General features: G+C 34.5%; 2 protein-coding genes across 3 annotated transcripts in view; one reads left to right on the top strand and one right to left on the bottom strand.

The window, feature by feature from the left end:
• The window catches only part of LOC129807775 (E3 ubiquitin-protein ligase highwire), a 105,326-nt gene that overhangs the window by 22,186 nt on the left and 56,256 nt on the right, over positions 1 to 26,884 (bottom strand). The window contains exon 5 of the mRNA XM_055857259.1: positions 32 to 1,755. Coding sequence (XP_055713234.1) covers positions 32 to 1,755 — 1,724 coding nt within the window. The remainder of the gene's footprint in view (positions 1 to 31; positions 1,756 to 26,884) is intronic.
• Positions 9,707 to 26,884, top strand: part of LOC129807750 (uncharacterized) — a 40,302-nt gene continuing 23,124 nt past the window's right edge. For both annotated transcript variants that reach the window (XM_055857213.1, XM_055857214.1), the window contains exons 1-3: positions 9,707 to 10,135; positions 20,021 to 20,840; positions 25,498 to 26,353. In XM_055857213.1, the coding sequence (XP_055713188.1) occupies positions 25,766 to 26,353 (588 nt within the window). In that variant the 5' untranslated portion in view covers positions 9,707 to 10,135; positions 20,021 to 20,840; positions 25,498 to 25,765. The remainder of the gene's footprint in view (positions 10,136 to 20,020; positions 20,841 to 25,497; positions 26,354 to 26,884) is intronic.

Consider the following 26,884-nt stretch of genomic DNA (forward strand, 5'->3'; position numbering starts at 1 on the left):
TTTTATAAAATATAATTAAAATTCGACTTACGTATTCCTGGTGATAGTTTCCTATTCCTCGATTTCCTGGGACTCCTTTTTGGTGATGATCCCTCAGCATTTCCACTCACATTGGATCCAATTGCAAAGTTCCCCGAATAGAGAGATCCTGAAAATTCTGCACTTTCTGCCATTTTGCCGGAGGATTCTTCCGGACTGGCACTTGAAAAATCTTCAGCATTTTGCACTCTTCCCGCCTGATCTGGCGGCTGTTTGGGAATGGCAACTGGACTGGAAGAGCGACTGCCACATGGTGGTGTCATCCCATTCCCATTGCTCTTCCCCGAATCCTGACCACCGATCGCCTTGACAATGTCACGCACAGAAACCGAGGCAAATTCATGAAAATCCGACTTTCTTCTTGTGAAATCTTTCCCTTCGACACTGTCCCCCTTGAACCACTTGCTCAGTGCTTGGAGTTTGCTAGCGCCTCCACCTACAACTCCTGCAATGGTTGAGCTAATGTTTGTCCCTTGGTTAGGGCTCTGAGATAGGTTTCCGGAACGTGGAGAGTCTTCTTTGGAAGTGGAAGCCTCAGCGGGAAAGGAAGCGGCATCGGATTTTGCCTGTCTTTCTAAGCTTCCCTTCCCGGAGGATTTGGATTGGAAAACAAAGGGACTTCCACTGGCTGGGGGGAGATCTGTGGTCAGGGGAGGAGTAAATTTGTTTGAGCTGAAGAAATCAAAGCCTTTCTTGCTAGGCGAGTTGATTTTCAGCTTTGGCTGAGGCTCAATGATGGTTTCCGGATCGAAGGATTCTGCGTCATTGGCACTGTTTTTCCGGATCCTCTCGAGGACGCTTTTAGTGACAGTGGGCTCAATAACCGGATGCAGGAGCATCTTCCCCAAATGCTGATTGTACTGCAAACACCAGGCTTCCGTCGGATACCAGGCATTTGTGCAGTGTTGCCTTATAGATTCCGTGCTTAATCTAACCCAAACCCCATCATCATTCTCCACTTCATCGATATACGAGATAATCCCGTCCATCTTGATGATTCCCACTTGCTCAGACTGGAGCGTTGGGTGTGCCCGAATTCTCAATCCTGCAGAATTCTTCGTCCGGAACCTCCTTAATTTATTCGGAGGCTCAACTCTCTTGATATTCGACGGAGGCGGAGGAATTCCTGCCTCCTTAACTTCAACCCTTGTTATATTTTCCAACGGAATCCCATCAACACTCACGGTCAGGCAAAAATTTCCCACAGAATTTGGCGTCCAGGCCACCCCAAAAGTCCCATCTTCCATATCTTTTGCCAGCAGTGTCTCCACAATCCTCGTCTGAATGGGATTGACAAATCTCAATTCCTCAAATGAATACTCTTCATAAGCTTTCATGAAAGTTATTGCCTTGTAGCACATCCTATCCTTCATGGTTGGTTCATAGGGAACCTTTGGTGGAGGAGCCAAATCATTGCTACTCAAAAAGGACATTCTACGCATCTTCCTTCCCCCATTCCCTGTCGCTTCCACCGGAATAGCCGTAATCTCAACCCGAAGATCTGCCACAAGGACAAGATCCCCATACTGATCACGTGTCACGACAGTCAATTGCGTAGGCCAACCATAGTGAATTGGCTCAGCAATTGGCTTCAATTCACACTTATTCGTGTCCAGACGAGGCTCAGGCTGAAGCCAGGCAGCCAATCTAGCTCCTGAAGAGCCTGGAGCACAAGTGACAAAATCCTTGAGGAATTGTCGCTCATTGGAGTGACTTCTGCAAAGCAAATATCAAAGGGAAAAATATCGTTTGGCTATTTGCACAATCAGCAGAGGATTTTTGTTTTCTTTTCAAAAAGTGTTTATTTATTTTGTTGATTGATAATCTCGCGAATTATGATTCATACATTGTGAAATTGAATTAAAGGCAAGAGCCTAATAAGTGTGACGCATGATCTCTCTGATCTTTGGAGAAGTTTAGAGAGGGTTCCCTAAAAATAGCACTATATTTTTTCATAAACATGATGTCTCATGATATTTCAAGAATTATTAAGAAAAAAGCTGATAAGAAGTATTTGCGAACTTGTGAAATTGGATTAAAACAAAGACCCAGTTACAAAGTTTGAAAAGAAATTAGAAAAGTATAGTAAATAGGACTACCACACTGAAAAAAAAAAAATATCGTAAAATTGTTCGTAAATGTTTGTAATTTTCCACCCACAAAGAAGTTCGTAAAAGTTTGTTCTTTTTAACAAACATTGTCCATAACATGATCATTTGACGAGCATTTGTTGTACTTTTACATACATTTGTTCGTAAATGTTCATAAAATTTTGTCATTTCTTCGTAAATTCTTGCCAGACAAATAAGGTGGCGCTGCAACAGTAGTGTCAAAATTCATCAAAATTCAAACTCATTTTTCTCAAAAACGCCATTGCGCAAGTTAATCTAATTTTAGAGTGTTGTAGTCTAGGCTATGAAGTTTTCAAAAAGTGGCGTGGGTTCGCTGTGGTTAGAATAGAACCGGAGATATGAGTGAGCAAAGTTCACGCTAAATTTAAAACATCATATCTCCGGTTCTATTTGACTGATTTTGATGAGTGGAGGCTCAAACAAAAGATCTCATAAAATGCTACAACTTTCTGGAACATTTGAACTTCGTGGGACCAACACCAGGGGCGCCACAGTCGAAAATCCAATTTCAATATCACATAACCTCAATTATCTCGAATGTCGCAGAACCCGCTGAACCGATTTTTATGATTACTTCGACATAATTGTAGACGACGGACGTCTAAATCATTTTCCGCTCAGGCTACACTAGGGTGGAATAACCACTTCTCGCCTGTGCCCAACTTTTCGCCACTGAAATCGCTTTTTCGCGATTTGCGAAATAAATGAGCCGCAAAGCTTTTTTGTATTTTTACTGCTGCTACGTATAGAGTCGAAAAATAATTATTCGTTTTAGATTTAAGATGTTGTGCATTTTTTAGAGTAATATTCTAAGCAAGTGCATTGAATCCAATGTTTATCTTAGCTTTGACGTGATTTTGCATTATTAAGAGGTTTTCATGAAATTTATAATAGAAATGAGCATATAAACTCAATATGAGTATGCAGATGAACAAAAAATCGTTGCATTTCAAATAATTTGTTGCCCGAATTTGTCTCTAATTCGGTTGACATTTCGGTCCCAAATGCCCGAATTTGGGAGAGTATACTGCATTCTGGAAATGATTTTACAACCTGTCGTCATATCTTTTTAATAGACGACGCTAACTTCACTTCGTAGATTCTCAGTAGTCAAATCAGCATTGTTTACTTTCTGCAATAGTCCTATAATTTGACTTCTCAAATAAAAGTGAAGAAAAATCGTTTAAAGTGAGTAATAATAAGGTAATCATGAGGAAAAAGAAATGTTGAATGTATTCTTTGCGTAATATTCCGCAAAATAATCGAGTTTGGACGTTTTCAAGAGGGTGGCGAGAAGTGGTTACAAAACTGGCGAAAAGTGGTGAAAAGTGGCGACGAAGTGGTTATTTTTGCATTATTAATAAAAATTAGTTTTTAAGTAGTCTAGCGCTAAATTCTAGGATTATTGTTTTCACGAATCAAAAGTCAATACATCTAAGTAGTTATGTGCCAATTTGAGTTATCTTCTAATAAAAGTTCAAAAGTTATAATAAAATTAATTCTTCATTTTCCTAAACATGGCGATAAGTGGTTACTCCACCCTATCTCTTCGATTTTGCCGTTTTAGTGTTAAAAAAGTGATTTTTTCCAATAATGGCGCTAAGAAAGTACACAGGTACTGGATATGATCGCTTTTATTCAACTATTTCATTTAAAATGAGGCTAAAATGAAAGGTTTCACAAAACTCAACAATTCTTTGACATAATCGAAGTTCGTCATATGGGCGCTAGGGGCGCTAGAGTCAAAAAAATGAGTTCAAAAACAAATAACCTTATTTATCTCGGTTCCTGAGCAACCAATGACGTCAAATTTTTCGGTAAAATTATAGAGAACATTCTGAACTACATTTCACCCATATATCATCTTTCTGTCAGTTCATCCAAATCCTAGATATTTTGGTTTTAATGCAAAATTTGTATTACAGTAGACTCTCGCTTATCCGTGAGAGCGGGACCAAAATGTCACACGGATTTTGCGATTGATACACATCAAATTGTTTGAAATCCAATGATTTTTTTTAAATTAAAATTTGTGGAGTGAATCCTGATCTGAATTCTCTCTAAATATGCGTACTGTCCAAAAAAAGTTACAGGGAGAAAGAATTACAATAGATAGAGCACATGTGCTTTAACAAAAAACCCCAAAACGGGGACAATAGGGACAATATGTCAATAAAATTTTTAAAATTCAACTGTCTCCCGGATTTTTTTTTCAATGTCACCCGGAAAAAGAGTCCACGGATAAGCGAGAGTCGTATTTCACGAATTTGACTCAAAATTATTGCATATCGTCCCCTAAGTTCAACTCTAAATCGAATTTGCAAGCATTCTGAGTTAGCTTACGTTAAGAATCTCACCTACATAAGGAGGTTAGGATTATCTGTCCTTTTATTTCCACAATCTCCAAATTGAATCTACCGCCTATTTCACGACCGATCTCATCAGAGAAAATTTATGTTCAACGATAAAATAATAGGCATAATAGTTCAAATAATTATACTAGAGTGAATTGAGATCAATATTGGGTTAAAGTTTAAGTTTAAGTTTATTGAAAAACCACGAAAAATAGGCTACAATCCTCTTACAATTGCGTGGCAGTGCTAATCAAAATTGAATATTTGACCGCGATGAATTTTTTCTGATAAAAATACTTATAGCCTGCCCTGCCTGCGTTACATTTTTATTCCGAAACTTAGTAAAGTGATGACCATTCATTTTCAGTCAATAGAAATTATCGTAGAGGTTTACTTATATTGCCATTAAGACAAAATCTATATCTGCCATTTATCATTTATTATAATATGTCTCAGTATTTACATTGTTCGATCACGTATATCTGCCAGGTTTTGCCACAGAATCATAAATCATTTCGCATTCTCAGAATCCACTGCAAAAATATTCTTTTCAGTGCACTTAACTTGATAAAGTTTTAGTGCAAAAAAAATATATTCCATCTTAATACCGTTTATTGAGAACCTCAATCAAATAAAAAATACTCATAATTAAGCAACCAGCTTGACTTCAATTTCGAATAAGGAGTTGTGTGATAGTCGTATTTGGTTTTGTCCACTCTTTAACTTTTCTTTGTGCTTTTTTCTGCCCAATGTAAACACGTTTCCGCTGAAGTTTTGCAGCCGTTTGCATCATCATAACTTTTCTTATCTTACGATTGATAATTTTATATAGCTTTTTATTATACATTCAGAGAGGCTCTATTGAAGCAACAACCTGTTTAGACATGTTCCAACTCTGTATGATCAATTTTCTTCTTTTTTTTCCTCCATCCATATTCTATATACCAGGCTTCATCTCATCTGGATGCTTCTGTGTCTGTGAGATCTTGAGAAAAAAAACTTTCTTGTGAAACCACATGATCATTTTAGGAACTTTAGGGACGACCAGAGTAATAAATAAAAAGAAGACCAAGAAAGAGCAAATAAGAAAGAGAGGGAGTAACACGAATATATGGTACAAATTTGTAAACCAAAAACTCAAAAAAAAAAAAAAAGATAATAAAAAACCTTTACCTCTTCTCCCTGTTCCTTAACATCTTCCGTGTCTCCCTTCCCGGAGAATTCCCAGGAATAACATACGAAACAATACATTTCTGGGGGAGTTCTTTCCCAAACAATAACTATCCCTTACTATTTGGCTTTCTTTCCACGTCCTTTTGCCCTTCACAGGACTTCAATTTATCTATTATATTTCTCTATCTGTCTCTCTGTATCTTCTTTTAGCTAGATCAGCTAGATCTTTTTTTTTTATTATTATCGAAAATGTAATCTCTGCACGGATTTTTTTCTCTTTCATCGTAAGATCAATCTCAACGACCACAGATATTGGTCCTCTTGTGATTTTTTTTTCTTCCTAATTTCTCATTTTCATTCACCCAATGATCAAGTTGCTGGTGGGCAAAGGAGTTGTTTAAAAGAGATCAAGTAGTGTATATGAGACATAAAAATCACCATATGGAACCACAAGTATGCTAGACAGAGAAATATAAATGTTGCTTCTCCTCCCGCTCCCTTCACTTTTATTTTAAAATTCTCACTCATGAAAAAGACCGAGAGTGAATGGATTTATTTTTATTCAATTCACATTTATGCTACTCTCTTTTGCTTCTGTCTTGCTCATATATGTATGTTTGGCTATTCGACTGCATTGTACATGAATGTTGTACAAGAGACACTACCGAAGAGATCATTTAAGACACCGTAAAAAATCACGTAAAATAATAAACTGTTGCTTTGTGTGTTGAACCTATAGACCTACATAGAGCGCATGATTCATGAAACTCTAGTGCTAACTATATTGTTTAAGTTAAGACAATAACGATTTATGGGTAAGGGGTCATCGAAGATCGCAAGGTCTTATCTCTAACCGTTTGGCCTCTATCCTGAAGGGGAATTCTGTAACGCTCTGGCAATGCCATATGAGAAATTGGGTTCGAATCTTAGGAGAGCTTTTTCGAAAATGCGATTCCGTAGTCGTGACATTGCCATTTCAGCTCACGTGGCATTGTCACAAGTCACATATTTGAGATTTCTGGCAATTCAAATGACAATGAATTTTGTTAAACAAATCAACCAAGACGTACTGTATTTTCATAAAATCATCAAGTAGGGGAAAGGTTCATAATTTTGTCCAGTTTCTTATTTTGGACACCTTGAGGATAAAATTGGACACTAAAAATAAATTGATTAAAATGATGGATTTTATTTTTCTGTTGAGGCGGATTAGCTGTCCAAATTTACAGCCAAGTTGTCCAAATTAATAACCAAGTTGTCCAAAATAAGAGTCAAATTCACCTCTACATATCAATTCATTTTTAAACGTATTAAGACAAATTTTAGTAAAACAAAGACAATAAACCCTTGCCAAGTTTCTTAACAACCCTTTTGAAAAGAGAGTAACAAAAAAAAGTCAATTATTATTGAAAATATCGCAATTCAAACTTGGAACATCGATGTTTATAAGCAGATTGCGCAAAGTTATGAGCCCTTACCCTAATAACCAGCGCACAATAACTTTTGTTTGTAAACATGTTTTAAAAATTTCCTATGAGAATGAGCGAGATAACTAGATCTAGATCTCACTCATTCTCATTGAAATGTCAAAAACATGTTTACTAAACAAAAGTTATTGTGCGTTGGCCATAATAACGATTTCCCAAGTTTAAATTTAAAAACACTCCAGAGAGGTGTGATATTCAACGAATTGTAGTAAGTTTGGGTTCGTTGGAAAGGTCTTGGAATTCTTGACAAGTCTGAAGAGGTTGGACTATTATAATCCAAAAATAAATCATTTTATGTTAAGATAAATGTAAGTTAAATAAATCATTTTGTTTCCTGTTGACAATTGTTGAAGATTAATATAAATGAGTTAATAGGAAACAGAATTAATGTCCACAATATTAAAATTAAATACTGTATATAACCTAAGAAACTCTGCAGTATCTTTGAAACTTTCTATGACTCATAGCATTGGTGTCAGAAATGGGGTCAAATAGTGAAATTAGTAGTCAAATTCTGTGTGGAGAAGGGATTATTTTCCTGTATCTGTATTTTGAGTAGATTGACTATCACTCGTAATTGGTTGAAGAGTCTCTGTATACTATTCGACTTAAGATTCCTATGCTCAATGTATACAATAAATTTTATTTTGTAAACATGTTTTCGAAAAACTTCTTATGACAGTGAGCGAGATGACTGGTTCTAGATCGCTTTCTTTTCACTGAAATGCTAAAAATATGTTTACAAAAGAAAACTTAGGGGAAACTGGGGCACTACCAAACACGGGGTACCACCAAACACTGCGAATTTATAGGTACTATAGGAATTTATAGGTAATATAGGGATGCTTGTCCACTGAAGGAATGGTCGAGATAGTCCAAGTAGTTTAGAAATAAAAATTAGTGTTTGGTGGTACCCCGTGCTGGGTGGTGCCCCAGTTTCCCCTATTGTGTTTTGGTCATTATGAATAGCGTACAATATTTTTTGTTTGTAAACATATTTTTGACATTTCAGTGTGAGTGAATGAAACTTGGATCTCGTCATATCGTTCTCCTTCAAAGAGAATTTCGGAGACAATTTTACAAACAAAAGTTCTATTGTGTATTATGCCGGTTTCACAATAATTTTTGTTTTGTAAACATATTTTTGAAATCTTTTTTTGATGATCTAGTCATCTTTTTCACTCTCATAGGCAATTTCGAAAACATATTAACAACCAATAGATATTTTGCGCTGACCATTATGCCCAACGTACAATAACTTTTGTTTAGTTAATATGTTTTCGAAATTGCCTATGAGAGTGAGAAAGATTAAGATCTAGTCATCTCTATCACTCTCATAGGCAATTTCGAAAACATATTTACAACTAAAAGTTATTGTGCGCTGGACATTATTCATTATAACCAACACACAATAACATTTACTTTGTAAACATGTTTTTAAGATTGCAATTGAGATCTCAGTGGCGCAATAGGCAAGACCGTTGTGTCTTGGGCGGATAAGATCTCTGATTCGACTCGCAAAGTTGTGAATTCGAGTCCCGTCCGGTGCAAGCGATTGAATGTCAGGAAAATACATTTTCACTCTGATAAAAACGCAATGAAATGCACCGCGTCTCTGTGGTCTACAATGGGACTTAGCGGATTCTTCCATCACGGAATATAATAACAGTAATATAACATGATTACATCGTAATAAAGTATTCCTATACGATTAATAATAATAAGATTGCAATGAGAATGAGTGAGATCTAGATCTAGTCATCTCGCTCAGTCCCATAGGCGATTTCGAAAACATATTTACAAACAAAACTTATTATACGTTGGATATAATGCCTAATGACCGAGGCACAATAACTTTTGTTTGTAAACATGTTTTCGAAGCTTCCTGTGAGAGGGAGTGAGATCTAAATCTAGTCGTCTCGCTCACTCTCGTAGGAAGTTTCGAAAAATGTTTACAAAACAAAAATTATTGTGCGTTGGGCATAATGACCAGCGCACAATAACTTTTGTTTGTAAACATGTTTTCTAAATTTTCTATGAGAGTGAGCGAGATGACTAGATCTAGATCTCACTCACTCTCATTGAAATGTCAAAAACATGTTTACAAAATAAAAGTTATTGTCCGTTGGGCATAACGCACAATAACTTTTGTTTTGTAAACATATTTTTTATGTTTCAATGAGAGGGAATGAAACCTAGATCTAGTCATCTCGCTCACTCTCATAGGACATTTTGAAAATATGTTTACAAAATTTTCTATAACAGTGAGGGAGATGACTAGATCTAGATCTCACTCACTCTCATTGAAATGTCAAAGACATGTTTACAAAACAAAAGTAATTGTGCGCTAGGCATAATCCGGTAAATTCAAAAAAACCTAAATATTTTTCTACGTCGGCCAAAACATATTGATTTTTTTACGTCAACATGGTATAGCAATCTCTTCTCCAACATTGCACACCATCAACAAGTCACAGAGGCACACCAAAGCAACCATTCCTATCTGTTCCCTCTCAGCGTCAGTTCCTCAGTGTATTCCGAAGAGCTAACAAGGGCGTTGATCAGTGTTGATCTCCGTGCAAGATATTCATTGAAAAAAACTGTGTAACTAGAGAGAGTTCTCCTCTAGGTGGAGATCCCAAGTGACTTGGTTGCAGACAGAAAGCCAATAAGAGTGAAAATCTCGTGAATATATCAGTTAATTATCTATCGCATATTGCATAAAAAAAAACAGCAAACACCTTACTGTGAAAAAGCAATTTACTCTTGAGAGAATTGTGATTTTTTTCCCTGCACACACAAAACTCCTCACACGGAATATATTAATATTGGAGTTTATTTATTTATTTTTTCTCTCTGTTGGGCTGGTGCCTGAATAATATAAAGCATATATTCTTCGACACAATAATGATTATCACAATACAGCAAGGCTACAAGTTTTACACAACAGGTAAATGGCTTATTTTTTTTCGTGTAATTAAATCTCCAACACCTTTTTATTCATCTTACGATATATTCTCGGCGCATAAGATGAACAGGTGAAGAACAAAAAGAAGACACAATTAAAATAAAGGTGGAAATTAACTGTAATTAAAATTATCCCTGTACTGTTTCCCCTCTCAACTCTTCTCATTCAACGCTCTAACAAAAAAATTTAATCATTGCGGAGATTGTAGAAAACTTGGAGTATTTTTAATTAAATAGAATTATGCACTAAATAGGAATTCTATGCTCTCCGTGTGATGGTGATAAAAGCAATTACAGTGGATTTTTTTTTACTCTGTCTCACTCTCTATTTAATTTTATTTCCACTTTACTGGATGGTGGTTACAATTAGATTGACTGCCGAGACACAACCAACCCAGAGAAAAGCCCAGTGTGAGACTCATTTTTAACATCCGCTCCAGACAATTATTCCTGAGGAGATCATGAAATTTTGTCGATCTCCCCGCGTACTGTCGGAATATTTCACTGACAAAACACCCAAAAACGGAAAAAAAGAAACAAGTCATTTGCTCTTCATCCCATATTCTTTCATGTTGAAAATGGTAAATTGTGTATATAGCAGCATCACTTGATGTAATCGCAATATAATTGTACTTTAACTGAGAGTGGGAAAAGAGGAAAAAAAAACACAGCATTATTGTTAGAAAAATTTGTTATAGAGGATGAGATCACATACGAAGGGGAAATGAATTCGAAAAGTTGATGAAGTAACAGAGAGGTTTTGATATTTTCTTCCAAACACATCTTCCTCCAGTGACACAAGAAGTGGTTCATTCACCAAACAGCCCCTCTTACTATTGCAACTTGATTGCAATTAGAAATACAAATTCATTACAGCACGACATCATCGAGATGTCTAATTATCGTAAGAAATTATCAAACTGAAGATTCAATTAACACTGGTGTCAGAAATGGGGTAATTTTTCACTTTTCACTTTTACACTTCACCGTAAATTGTGAAATAATCTTTTTCAATTTAAGCAATGAAAGGTTAGAGTGTAATATTTTTCAGAAAAGACGAAAGGGGGGCAGTTTCGTACGAGTACGTAAAAATACAGTAAATTACAGAACGAATATAGGGAGTTCCGCTTTCAAAGAAATTTTCGGGACTAAAGAAAAGCCCGCGAAATCGCTCCAGTGACACAGAAAAATTGCATACCTACAGGACAGGTCTTTGGAATAAGTTATGCCCAACGCACAATAACTTTTGTTTAGTAAACATGTTTTTGACATTTCAATGAGAGTGAGTGAGATCTAGATTTAGTCATCTCGCTCATTCTCATGGGAAATTTTGAAAACATGTTTACAAACAAAAGTTATTGTGCGTTGGGCATTACGGTAACGCCGTGATGTACACTGAGAAAAAAAGAGGTGTACATTTTAGGTGTAAAAATATATCAACATTTTTTAATGTTAATTTTACACCTTTTTAAGTGTAAAATTAACATGAAAAAAGGTAACTTTAACCCATAATACACCTAAAAAGCATAATATTTACACCGATTTCGGATCAATAATGCAGGGTAAAATTAACATTTCTGGAATGTTATTTTAACTTTTTCGGATTTCTCTCAGTGCATGCAAAAGATTTTTGCAGCTAATTTTTCAGTCCGTTTTCAGCGTCAACGGTTCATAAGAGATGTATTTCAAATTTACCGCGTGAAAAAAAATAGCATACATTTGAAAAATTATTTAGAAATGAACTCCCAATATTAGGGAATTCATATCAAATTCTTTCAATCCGTTTTTACTTAAACCGGAACTCCCTATACGAACATTATTCAAACTGATGTTGCCTGAATGCAACTACCCCATTATATCGTATATTATTTATTTTATTATTATAAATATTATTGATATAAAAAACCGTAATGATCAGTCTTTAAAGTCAATTATACTTATTTCCTTAGCCGATAAAATGACAATTAAATAAAAATTATTCAATCCTGAATAGAGAATTTCGAAAGTGACGCAAATTCTTAAACGGGCATTGAAGGAAACTAGAGCAGAAACATCCAGGGGTAGAATTAGACAGTGAAATGTTATAGTTTGCTTTAGAAAAGAATATTGAGCTGATCATCCCAATCACTGCTAGATTTTTTTCTCGAGGAACTCTATTCGCACAAAAAGTCATTGATTGACGTTCGAAGACTTCATATTCAATTTCCAATTTTCAAAAGTTGACAAAATTATGAAATAAATAGAACATCCCACTGTCTAATTCTACTTCTGTCTAATTTTGCCCACGTTATTATTAAATATTTGGATATAATTCATTAATCATCAAATATTGGAATAAAAATCCATAATTTTAATCAATTTATTTTTAGTGTCCAATTTTACCCTCAAAGTGTCCAAATTTAGAAACTGTCCAAAATTATGAGCCTTTCCCCTATTCTCAGGATAAATCACTGATAAGAAAATAATTACAGTAGGATAGCTGTACCAAATTTCGGAATAGTTGCATGCAAACGTCAAAGTTTTAAGTTTGAAGTGTAATATATTTTTTAATACAAATCAAATTATTCTGTTACTTCTCTTTGAGGAATGTTAGTTGGAACCTGGTAGATAGGTTTATTGTCTAGGTTTTCTCCAAAATCATTCTTAATACATTTCAAAATGAATAAAAATTTAGACATAGCTTCGGTGACTTTAATTGTTATAGTTCCTTGTCCTTCCGGAATTCTTCCAGTCTTTTTCACATCATTTCGTTCGTCGAAGCGATATTTTTTTTTTGTTTTTTTGCATTGCATAATCTCTAGACTATGCAAAAATTAAAAATTCATGGAAATTTGAGGAAGAAAGAAGTGGCCGAAATTTAGTACAGTTCTCCTATAAGGAAAAAATACAGTAATTTCTAACTGATCTAACTGATCATGGCGATTTATATTTTAATAGCTAAGCCTATACCTCACATTTCCTTAGAGCCATGGGATATATTCAATAAGATAGAAACAATTGAGTCATCCGAGGGTATGGCAAATCCCCTACAAATGTTCCTATTCAACATATTCCATTGATTTTTCCTGGAGGTTGGAATTGTCGCTAAGACGGTGATGGCCACATGGGAAGAATTGAAAAATATTTGGAGAAAATGCTCTTCCTTAGGACGATTCAAGCTTCGAAGACCTCAATTTTTTTTAAAATATGTTTTTAATTAATTTTATATTGTATTTTAATAGTCCAATGCCTTAAATTTCCTGAAAAACAACCATGAGTCAAATCCATTAAGAACAAAGACAAAAAATTGAGTTGTCAGAAGCTTGAGTCGTCTGAAGGTAGCGTGCTTTCCTCTTATCCTTAAATGTCATGAAGGATAAATAAAGATTATATTTCAATTATAAATATACTAGATCATAAGCTTCTTTTATAAATGTTTTCTGAATGAATTGCAATAAACGTTTTTAATGTAAAATGTACTAATTTTAATAGGTACATATGTATGTCAGAACATTAAAAATTCCACTGACTGTTTAAAAAAGTTATAAATCTCAATGAAGTTTTAATGATTATTTTGGAAGTTATGCTTCCTTATTAACGTGAAATGTAAGCAAAAATTTGCATGAAACATAAAACATCGCGTTGATACAAGTCTCAGGTTGGAGTCTACCTCAAGTCGTAAAAAAGAGTAGGGGAGACTGGGGCAAAAAGTCACAAATCGAAAAATTCAAAATTCAATATCTTCCAAGGTAAAAAAGATAGTGGTTCAAATTTTTTTTCTATAGATAGCCTCCATAGACCTTCTTCAATGTCGTAAGTTTCTTAGAATTCGAACAAGGAATTTAGAAAATAAAAAATATCGAAATTTTTAGTCATATTTTTGAAATATTTTCCCTTGCAGAAGATAACAATTGTTACCTACTTATTTTCCAAAATTGATGCACTCGTGAATATTTTATAAATAACTTGGATTTTTTGAATACGAATCCGCTATCTATTTTAGAATTTCACAAAGGTTCTTTTCTCCAGAAATCTTTTTATTAAAAATGGCCACTTGGGGTAAAAAGTAACAAAAGCTATAGAGCAAAAAGTAACAAAAAAGCGAAGCAATTTCTGATGTCTCACGGCGAAAAGAAACGTCATTATTATGTCTCGCCGCTTTTTATTTGCATTGGTCAAACGATTTGCAGTCTTTTGTGTGTTTTTTTCTAAAATAGCTTGAAAACCGCTTTCTCGTTTTCTCACTCTTCTCGCAGAGAAAACGGTGTTTTACAAAGGTGTGGATGAATAAATTTTCTATGAAAATATGTCCTCTAGGTATTTTTTCAAATTAACGGAAACCCGTAATGAAGCGAATCAAAATATGACAATACCCAATGTCTGGTACTATTTTCCCCAGCATTTTTGAGAATAGTCACAAAATTACCTTTTAGAAATTGGCTCGATAAACGTATTTTCTTACAAAATAGAGGAAAATGACTTTCACAAAGTTGTAGAGCGGTAAATTTCATATAAAACTGCGCTAATTAGAAATTTTTGAAGCGCTCGAATAGCTTGTAAAAAAATAAAATATCCCTTTTGTGACTTTTTGCCCCAGTCTCCCCTAATAAGGGAGAGTAAAATAAGAACTGGGCCTTATCATAATTTAATTTAGATCCACAATTGTTTTGTCTATCTAAATTACATTGCGTTAAGCCCAAATTCCTTTAGAAAAATGCAAAATTTTCGTAAGGATTGAATAAAATATATTTTCAATATTCGAAACATAAGAGACACCATCCTATTGAATTCTGTTAATATTTTTTCGAAAATAAAATATTATATTAGATGATTAAAATGCCCTTACCATCCCTGCTTTACCCTATTCTCAAGCCCCTAAATTTGTTCGATTGCAGGGAGTGATTCAGTTCGTCTTGTGAGAATGTATATAGTTTCTCTGTAGTGCCCGCATTATTATTACACGCTCAATAGTTTTAGGCCAATTGGGGATTTTTAGGGATGGTCAGGACCGATAATTCGTATCCTTCTCTCAAACTTAAAATGCTGCTTGACGGCTAGTTTTCCAAAGATCAAAAGCAATTCATTTTTACACCTTTGGCATCGTGTGAGTTCTGATTTATCATTAAGTGCTACACTATTATTTTCTTTCTTTTTTTGTGAGTGGCAATTTTTCATGGTCCTTTTAATGATTTATTATTTGTGGAGAATAAATCACTGGCCTTCAATGAAACTTTTGGTATTTCAGCTGTGATCTGTTTCATTTCACTTTCAGGGATAGATATCAATCAGGAAATTTCAATCTTTTCCTCAATTCTTTCTGAACATCTCGATTTATCCATCATGTATCATTTTCTCCCTCTATAATTTAACATTATTGTTCTCCTTCTCTGTCTCTTGTTCACTGCCTAAAAAGGCACTTTTGTGAGACATGAATAAATTATATGTTGCGTGTTTCTTGTGAATTAATTTCAAGATTAATTCACCTGCAAATAATGTCAATTCTCTTTCTATCTCAATCACTATCGACTTTTCGTTATTGCATTTTGCAATTAAAAAGCAACTTGAGCTCAAGTGCATGCCTTTTTGTCGCCTAGTTTTTTTTTGCTTCTATTTTGCTTCATTTGGAGACAAAATAGACAGCCTCAAAGTAGAGTGAATCATTGGGAAAAATAGAAAATAAAAATAAAATCATAAGTGGAAGTATTTGCAATTCTAGACTCTCTCTCTCATTTCTCACTCTCTTTTCTTAAGCCATTGCAAAGTGCAATAAAAATACTTCTAAAAATAAATTTTTCTCCATACACAAAATTCTCTGTTTTCAATGAGCAAGACAAGACGTTATTTTACATTTTCTTCAACAAAAATATTTTATTTACCGAACGAACAGAAGGAAACAATAACTTAAGTACCTCGGTTTTTTTTCTGGTCATGCACTTAAAATTTTCCTCATCCCAATATTTTGCATGTGTAATGGATCCTCAAACAAAGTTCAACCCTCCCAAAAAAAAGAAGAGTTTATAGGGGAAGGCTTTCAGGATTCGCACACACTTTGGCTTCGAACACTTCAATTTTTTCCCACATTCCTTCACTGAGAAAAAAAGAGGGTGCGATTAACTTTTTTTCCTCATAATTTTAACATTTTTTAGGTGTAAAAATATATCAACATTTTTTAATGTTAATTTTACACCTTTTTAAGGATAAAATTAACATGAAAAAGGGTAACTTTAACCCCTAATACATCTAAAAAGGGTAATATTTACACCGATTTTGGATCAATACTGCAGGGTAAAATAAACATTTCCGGAATGTTACTTTAACTTTTTCGGATTTCTCTCAGTGTTACGACCAATGTATGGCAATAATTTTAAGAGTCTTTAGTCATACATTTCATGGGAAAAAAAATATAATATGTGCGAAGGCAGAGTCCGTGCGAAGCCTAAAATCCTTCCCCTAAAAAGAATTTCACCTGAAGCAAAACATATTAAAAGCATGCTCAAAAAGAGGAGCATGTGTCATTGGTTTGTTCATCGTGAGGCCTGGCACAATTTTGCCATTGATTATAATAATTAAATTCTTTACACCTGCCATGAAAACTCCACTCTCTGTTGTCGAATTCTTCGAAAATTGACGGGATATCTTTTTAAAGGCATGAAACACAAAAATGTTCTCTTGGTGCTGCCGGCAGAGGATTCACAAACAACCCGACCTCCAAATTAGTCAAGGAGGAATACGCACAATTTATAAAAGAAGACACTCTTCTCAAAAAAAAAAGAAAAAACATTAACAGTGTGTGAGATAATAAAAGAGAAAGAATTCCTTATAGTTTTGAGAAAACATGCCTTGATTCTACAATTAATTCCCCTCGATAATTTTATTCTATTCACACACTAGGGTCATTTCCTCAAAATAATTTCTTTTACGCTCACACTCAAGTCCACGTTCCTATACTAATCTCTAAAAGCATAATTTATATACACTTTTTCTTGTGTATCGTATCAACCTGTTTTTACTCATTGGCCTCTAATTCTAATAAATTCTGACTCATAAATATTTGTGGTAAGATTTTGAGAAAAATTTTCAATAAACCACTTTTTTTTTGCAATGGATTGGGTAAGGCATTATCTGTTCTATTCACACGGAGATTACAATAGATTATCATCAGAACGAAATAAAAACAATTTAGGATGTTGTCTATCAATGATCTCGTTGAAATTGATAGATACTTTGAAACTGAGACTGAATTTCAAGGACAAAAAATAGGCAATAATGGCACAACTTTTAGATCAGTAAAATTTCATGAAGTCGAAATTGGAATCTCTTTCTTTTTCACACGTTTTGCGTATGTTTATCTCATTCTTTCATGCTCTAAAATCGATTGAGTTAAATTGAATTTGTTGTGATTTTTAGAAGAAGAAGAAGAAGAAGAAGAAGAGTGCGAAGAAGTAGGATAGGCATAACGTGAGGAGAAAAAAAGGGCTTCCATTTTCGACTTCATGAAATTATCCTGATCTAAAAGGTGTGGCGGAACTATAAAAATCTAAGAACGTCAGTAAAACAGTAAATAGAAATCAAAATTCCCATCCCTTTCTCTCGCAAATGTTTTTAATATATCTATCCCATTCTTTCGCACTCTTCTTCTTCTTTTGAACATCAAAAGATATTCAATTTAGTTCAAAACAATTTTGAGTGCTAATAGCTCTAGAATATCTTTTAGATCCGAAAAATTCCATAAAATCAAAATTCATATCTCTTTCTTTCTTAAAAGCTTTGCATATGTCTATCCCGCTCTTTCCCAGTCTTCTTCTTCTTTTTTTGAACATCACACCAAATTAAATTTAGTGCAGTCCAATTTTTGAGACCAAGAAAGCGGGATAGACTTAACTTAAGACTCTTGAAGATATTTTTATTTTAGAACAGTGAGTGGAATAATGCCAAATAATCTTTGAGATTCTTTAAATACGATGATCCTTCTTGCAGTTGAAAAATTGGGGCCTTATACGGGCTTTTAAACAGAGATTTACCCTTTTAGGGTAACATTTTACATTGTTTTATCAGGCAAGATCTTTTTTGGAAAAACTTAGCTTAAGAATGGCCTAATTTGGCTTAATCAAAATCTCGAATGGGCGAAAATCCTAAATAGGAATAAGAATCCTAAAGTCCGAATAGGATAAATTCCCAAAAACCCAAATTCCCGAATAACACCTGCGCTTGCTGGAGACAAAGAGAAATTTTCTGTGTTTTGGGAAATTATTTCACACATTATCCTCCACATAATTTCGTTTCTTTTAGGAGTTTGACTTTCGATATTTTGGCTGCTAGGAATTTTGGCTTTTCAGGATTTTGGCTTTTGGGATTTTGCATTTCGAGATTTGAGGCTTTACAGGATTTTGGTTTTTCGGAATTTTGACCCATTCGGGATTTCAATCCATTCGGAATTTTGGTTTCTCAGGATTTTGACCTTTCAGGATTTTGGTTTCGGGATTTTGGAATTCGGGATTTGGGGCTTTTCAGGATTTTGCATTTCCTGGATTTTAACGTATTAGGGATTTCGATTTATTTGGACCGATTTATTTCGTGATTTTGGCCGGCAGAGATTTATTGCCCAAGCAAAGAATAAGTTTAAATTTAGGGAAATACTACAACAATTTTCGAGAAAAGAACGCAGTGTCTTAATTTCACTGCCGGATTGGAATCGATTCAGACTCATCTTAGTTTCCAAGACCTTTCCAACGGTGCTAAAATTTCTCAAATTACTTTAGAAATACATTCTCTAGAGCAGAGGTGTGCAAGAACCGTTGAAACTGTATAAACGTTAAAATAAGTTTGTTCTTGTAGCGTTTTGACTATTGACGTACATGTTTCATTTTATGTTTATTCGGTTTCAACGGTTCTTGCACGCCTCTGCTCTAGAGCCTTTTCCTTAACATTTGATTTTGAGTAATCGGTATTAAGAACGATACAACGGTTATTCAAATGCATTTTCGATTGATCCAAAAAATATGGTTTTGGAGGAATAGATGAAGGATGGGAAAAAATAAAGGTCAAGTTACTGGTCTCTGAGGCTCCTAACGGAGGGGTCCCCGGAAGTTCTCAAAACTCTATCTCTAACCGGTTGACCTCTAGCTTTAAGGGAAACAGTATGGCGGCATTAAGTTTAAAATTTCATTTTTTTTAATTCTACCGAAATTATACATTTAAGTTTTGTGTTTTTTAGAAGATTTTTTAAAATAGTTTTCGACGATACATCAATGATTTGCTGAATATAAAACAAATAAAATTAATTTTTAAAGTGCATATTAGGTCGTTGTAGAAAAGAATTATATTAATTGCGAATCTTTGTATGCTTTTTGCTTTATCTCACGGTGTATTATTTCCCGCATCCTAAATTGAAAACCAGCAATCAGAGGAATATAAAAAAATAGTTAATGGTCTCTAATGATAAGTTTTAGACGTGAATTTCCGATAACTTTATCTGAATATTTTATTAAAAACATCTACGTAAAATTACTCATTCATATTTAGACCGTGCACTTTTTGGGAAATTATTAATCAAAAATTGCTTTAACAAGTTTCTAAACTATTTCCCTAATGTAAGTAATATTCTAAACAATTTTTGATAATATATTTTCTCAATGAACAGGCTTTGTCTAAAATGCATAGTTTTCTTCATGTTTCTCAGTGAACCATTCCGATAAAACAATCTCAGCTTTACGCATTCATACTCCAAGTCTAAAACCACTCTGAGAAAATAATTTATGCAAAAACAATTGCACAATATCTACCAAGAGCAATAACATGATGAAAAAAAAATCCCATCTACCATATGTTAGTTATGCTTATCAAATCACAGAAGTTATACTTTATGTACATATTTTTTCCATGTTTTCAGTGTATTTGTCTACGAAGAATGGAAAAGCGCTTCTGTGATGACTTCAACACCAAAAGCCGAGTAGTCGCACTTGAATTGATTAACACAAGAGCCAGTTTGTGATCAGCACTCAGACCGTCTAGATCACGACACAGTGATCGTCATCTCGGTTAAAAAATTGCTCCCCAATCGAAGAGTGATCAAGTGTATAGCATTTGAAAAAAAAATATCATGGACATTTAGGGCTTTTGTGAAAAGAGAGGAAGCCCGAATCAGGAGGACGTGCAAGAACAACCAGAACTCAATCTCAGTGTCTCATATAACAAGTATCAAATTCTTAAAAAAAAAGAAAAATCCTCAATGGGAGATGTTTTTTGTGTTTGATGAAAAATCTCCAGTGAAGGCAAGAGTGTGACGAAAGGAAAAAAAAAAGATTCTGTTGTGAGTTACATTAGAATTAGTGGAATTTCAAGAACATCAGGAAGAAGTGAACAAAACGGATTTATATCAATCTCTTTCGCAGAAAAACTTAATGATAGAAGATTTTATCCACTTTTTTTTTTGCGCGACACAAAAATTTGTATAATTAATACAAAGAAAAAGTATGTGTCACAGTGTGATAAAATGCAAAATACCTAATGGTATATACTAAAACGATGTGATTAATAGTTCAACTATGTGATTAAAATAGAATGTTCTTGTGTATGAAAATCTGCGACAGAAGGAGACTTTTCCGCACAGGAATATTTTCTCAGAAATGACATTGGAGCTTATTTAAATATTAAAAGAAAAAAATTCAGCTGAAAATTCCTTGGTGAATTTTATAAAATAAATCGTGCCCGTAAGTAAATAATCTATTATTAAAAACATTCGATCTCTCAAAAGCTGATCATAATCATTTTTTGCTCTTAAATGAGTCAACAATTCAATAACTCATATCGTAATTCAATATTACTAATAATTCAGAGTCAAGTGAAAAGAGAAACCTTCTCCTTAATAAAAAAAAATAAATAAATATAAATTGAAGAAAAAGAATCAGTGTGAATTCTAAAAATGTAAAAGCAAACAGGATGTCAAACATGTTTCTTCAGACATATTTAGTCAAGAAGAGACACAATATTTTTCCCAAAGACAAATAACAGCTAGATACATTGGAGAAATATCACAATCCCCAAGATCATTGCTCCCTTTTTCCAACACGGCAAAAAGAATTTTTATTGAAGATATATAGGGGCTTAGTAGGGCTATTGCGGACACTGAAATTTTTACACTGAGAAAAAAAGAGGGTGCGATTAACTTTTTTTCCTCATAATTTTAACACTTTTTAGGTGTAAAAATATATCAACATATTTTAATGTTAATTTTAAACCTTTTTAAGTGTAAAATTAACATGAAAAAGGGTAACTTTAACCCCTAATGCACCTAAAAAGGGTAATATTTACACCGATTTCGGATCAATAATGTAGGGTAAAATTAACATTTCTAGAATGTTATTTTAACTTTTTCGGATTCTCTCATTGTCCTTATGCTTTAGGAAAAGGTTTCTTTTTAGAACTTTTAAAATGTATAACTTTTCTGTCCTAATCCTATCCCTTTTTTGCCGATCAAGACTCCTAACCCTGTGCAATGTTTTGGGTGAAAAACCTCACAAGGCTTCCGGGATGTAAACCCAGCTGCAAGAGCTGGGTTTTCTTTGTCAAAAAAGATCCTAGATTTACTCTTCAAAGCTGAAGTGCGCTGTGGGACTGTTCCTTAGACCGTCTTCAGACTAGAGGTTTAGCCCAGTTCCCGAGGGTCTCAAAACCTTAAAAACAGCAACCGATTTTATTGATTTTGCAAAATCTAATTGGAAGTTTGACTTTAATAATCCATATTCTAAGTCAAATTTTTACAATAAATCTTGACTGATAAGAAATTAGAGAAGTTAAGCCACATGGCTCAGCCTTAGGTCTGAAGCCCGTATTAGAGAGCTTACTAGAGGGTTTGCTCCTCGAATATGCTCAGACAGATCCTCAAGAATATGGCTTTTAGGACTTGGCATAGTTTAGGGTAAGTGTGCTAAATTTCGGCATAGTTGCATGCAAGCGCCAAAGTCTAAAATTTGAAATGTAATATTTTTATTACAAATTGATTTTTTTATTCCTTTTTCTTAAAGAGTGTTGCTTGGAACCTTGTTAACAAATTTATCGTCTTTATTTTATCTAAAATCATTCTTAGTAGATTTTAAAATGAATAAAAATATAAACATGGCTTTGGTCCCCTATTTAGACCACCTTCATTCTCATAGTTCCTTGCTCTTCGGGATTTCTTTCAATGTCTGTTTCACGTCATCTCGTTTGTCGAAATTACATTTTCTGTTTTTCTTTTGCATTGTATAATCTCTAGAGTATGTAAAAACTAAAACTTTATGGAAATTCGAGGAATAAAAAAGGTGGCCGGAATTGCAAGCTGGCCGGAATTTGGAACACTTACCCTACAATTGCTGTGCCATTAAGCTTCAATGGTTCAATCAGCAATGGACTATATTCCTGCACTGATTTACACCTCAAACAAAGAAGACGTTTAAATTTAGGGGACTTACTATAACACTTCTTGAAAAAGGGATTGCAAAGTGTCCCAATTTCACTACCGGATTGGAATCGATTCAGATTCATCTGAGTTTCCAAGACCTTTCCAACGATGCTAAATTTTCTCAAATTGCTTTAGAAATATGCTCTAAAAAGTCTTTTTTTAACAATTGATCTTGAATAACCGGTATTAACTCTTTAGGGTAATGTCATGACTCGGGGAAAAGGTTTTTTTTTGGGTATTTACATTAATTGAAATCTATCTGTTCGTGCACGACATCATAATAGAAGGATGTAAGATTCTTGGCTCATTTTCTCAAGACTCCAGTTAGATTTCAATTAATGTAAATAGCCAAAAAGAAACTTTTTTCCCCGGGTCATATATGACCCTAAAGACGCGAAAGAGTTAAGAGTGATTAAACGGTTATTCAAATGCATTTTCGATTGATCCTAAAAAAGAAAGGTCATGTTACTGGCTCCCTGAGGCTCCCTGGGAAGTATTTCAGGCCTTCTGGATCCCGTTTTAACGCTAAAGTATCAGACCATCCCTCGAAAATGTTAACCTTGTAAAATCTAGCAATAAAGACTTATTCAAAACTATCGTACACTGGAAGCTTATGATCATTGATTATAGGCACTTTGCATAAATTTTCTTTTCCCACTTTATTTCCTCAAAAGACAATTTATCTACCATTCACGCTTCCATTTAAAAGACAGATAATATTAAAATTTAACAACAAAAAAAAAATAAAAAAATGAGAGTGTGATCTTATGATAACGTGTGGCGCTAAGAAAAATATTTAAAAGAAAAACTGAACAAAAAGAACCAACCACGTGGGAAAAAAGCAATGGAAAAAAGAGAAAAAATATATATATATTTAGCGAAAATCCTAATTTACTAATAAATCCGATAAAAATTATACACCCTCAATAACTCTATTATAGAAAATTAGAGAAAATTATAAGCCATAAGTCTATTAAAATGGAAAATTGGAGTGGTTTTCCAACCACGTGTTGGGCGCCAAATTTGTTACGTTAAGTGAGAATTTCCCTTATGTGGTGGGCTCTCTCTGTTCTGCTTTTCACTCTAGTCTGCTTATTAATCACTTTTCACAACTTTGGAAAAATAATTTTCCTAAAAAAAAAAAAAAAACCGCACAACACCACAACGCGCTCTAAGCACACTCAATATCACTGGACAATCCAACAAAAACTGAAGAGTAATGCACTGAACTGAACGAGGGTCACATAATAGATGAATTTTATCCAACGGTAATTACCAGTCGGCTTATCAGCCGCTGGAGAAATTTGCTCGTAACAAGGTTTTCTCTCCCGAAGTATACGCTTAAACGTTAATCTTTTTGAAGGGATTGAAGAAATGAAACTTTGAAAGCCTTATTGCAAGGGATCCTTTACAATAGACCAGGGGCCCATCAAGCCTATTAAAAAGTGAAGATATTTTTTCACTTTTCCTTGTAAAAATTTTGCAGATTGCACCGCGAGTTTAACAAATTTGCTCTTAGTTCTTGTATTATTTCGGCGAGCATTATGAAATATGTATTTTTAGATAGCTTTTTTCAGACTTATAAGTCATTTCTCTTTAGGAAAAAAGTTGCCAATAGTCTTCAGTGCCTCTATACAAAAACGTATGGTAAACTGAAATGTTGAGAGGCCCCTGCATTAAACACTCAAGTTATTCTTTGATGATAATTTTCATCAGAGTTTTGATGAAAAGCATCCTTTTGAGCCATAATTCTTTCGGAAGGATCACCGGGAATCTTTTATTTTAACTGAAGCGTAAAAACAGAAACCTAGTCCTTATAACTTCATTTTAATTGAACATTTTAACGTTGTTAGACGAAAAGGCCACGAAAAGCGTGATATCTCTCTGCTGTGGTTTACTGTGACGCTCTTCTGTAGCGTGCATCCTGCGGAGAGATACTAGCTCATTGCTCGGCCAGTCACTCAGTATTTACATGACGAGAGCCAAAGCAGTATCTAAGGGCCGTTCCTCAGGTGTTCGTGAATGTAAGCCTCGATCTCTCTGATTTTGCTTAAGACGTACCAAATTCTTTTAATTTTAACCCGGTAATAGTTTACGAAAAGTCCCTGAAGCAGTAAGTGAACGCTACAGAAAACCTAAAGTTTAGATCTATAACCGTTTATCCACTAAGCCAAGTAGGAACAGATGAAAGGAAACGACATTACGCCGGACCGGGATGCAGTTTCTCAATTAGAGGAAAAGCATTACGCTTAGCAGTACTCAGTATAAAATTATATGGCCTCCTCTTCGGCATAATTGCAGTGACGTGTGAAATCCAATGAGTTTCTTCAGACTTTTATTACGTCTTTTGCACTTTTAATGTTTTAATTTCGAGATTAGAAGAAGAATATGTTTTTGACAAATCAATTCAGGAGGATAATTAACATTAAAGGGGGAGGGGGTGACAATAGCTCTAAAAAATGCGACTGGTTTTAGTGTAATTTTTTCCTGTTTTTGTACACATTTCACGAGATATCTCCAAAACTACGTAGGTTGCCAATTTGGGGTTTTCGGTTGCCTTTTCGTTATTAAATTGGCTTTTATTTCGTATTAGTATTTTTTGCTAATTCATTCTACAATGACAGAAAATAGCTAATAAACTCAAAAGTTTTTTCGGCTCGCTAACATATGGGAGGAAATGTTATGCCCCTGCATTGGAATTTATGGAAGAGTTACAGAGGAAACAGGAATTTCTAGAGATACTCAGGACTCTTGATTCGTTCTTCAGTACGTCTACATTAAATGTTTCCTTTTCTCTTAAATATAAGTTAAAAAATAACTGTCCGAATAGCCCCACTTGCCCCTAAATACCTAGACAAACCCATCTATTCTATATAATTTGTTGTGGTGCACACAATTTATTTTATTTCTTTAATTACTTCACACAGAACAAGAAAAAAAGAGCGCCGCTCAAGACACCAAGACCAAGTGAAAGAAGAAAAGCCATAGAGACGTGGAAAAAGAAACTGTAAAAGTATCACCTTAAAATCCAGTGGAATTTCCTCTATATACAAAGCTCTGTGTCGTCAGTGTAAATAGCAAAGTGTTTGGAGAGCAGACTGTAATTCAAAGTGATCATAATTCTGTCTATAGTTCTTTTCTTATTTCGAAAGTGCTAAAAAACATCGTCCTCAGCACCACACGCCCAAATGAATAATGAAAAAAATGTTCCAATTCCCGAGAGCGACATCAGCAAATCCATTGCTCTTGTTCGCATTCTGCCTAACTGCACTATCGCTGTGCACAGCAAAACATGAGGACAACAACATTGGGCACCCCATCAGAAATAGCCCAGTGAATCACCATGAAAATGTGATAATTTCACCAGAAAATACTTTTTCACAATCACAGTGGAGCAGTAAATCCTTAATTCAGTCAAATGAGGCGCAACATGACGAGAAGATCATCAAATCAACCACACATGATGAGAGATCTTCATCTTCAAATACCCAAAAAACATCATCATCAGGCACCGGAAGTGCTCCAATTGGAGTCTCGACATCACCTCCCCCCCATCCACCCCTTTTTTCCCATCGTGACAATCCACTGCAAATGGAAAACATCAAAAGTGCATTGGATGATGATGTGAGGAATTCTGCAATGCCACATTCGTCACGACATTTACTCCAGCGACGGGACGTTCGGCATCTCAAAGAAGGAACAAAAAATTTATGCAGCATTTCTGAATGGTGCAAATGTCTCGGCGATAAAATATTGGATGTTGAGTGTCGTTTGCCCGGAGTGGTAAGTGTCATTATTCTCTAACCCCCCTGATAACATGCCATATCTAATCAATTTCGCAATGGCTATTCCATAGATTCAATCAAGCGCGATCAAGTTGAAATTAGGCCCCATTGATTGTGGAAAGGCTTTTTTCTTTCTCAACTTCTTCATTTTAAGATACAATAATTTGGTATAATGAGAGCCCTATAGGGCTTTGACCCGAATGCCATAGTAGGGCTTACTTCTAACTGTTTTTAGATCGCATGAAAAGATATCAAGTTATGGCTGAATTTTAGCATAAGCGATCAAAAGAGTTCGTTTGATTCTTTGTCTTCGAAGTGATTCATGCCATATCACCGCGGTTCGAATTGTCCAATTTCGATAATAACAGGCCCCAGATAAAAGTCTTTTGAATTAAAAAAAAATACTTTTGAACATTCTAATCTCGTATAAGATAAGTATACCTAGATGGCGTCAGACTCAAGAAGCTTTTTTTATTTAAAATTATCCGATTTTGGGCATCAATAGCACCAATAAAAGGTTTTATGAAAT

Source organism: Phlebotomus papatasi, chromosome 3, assembly GCF_024763615.1.
Source record: "Phlebotomus papatasi isolate M1 chromosome 3, Ppap_2.1, whole genome shotgun sequence".
NCBI lineage: Eukaryota > Metazoa > Arthropoda > Insecta > Diptera > Psychodidae > Phlebotomus > Phlebotomus papatasi.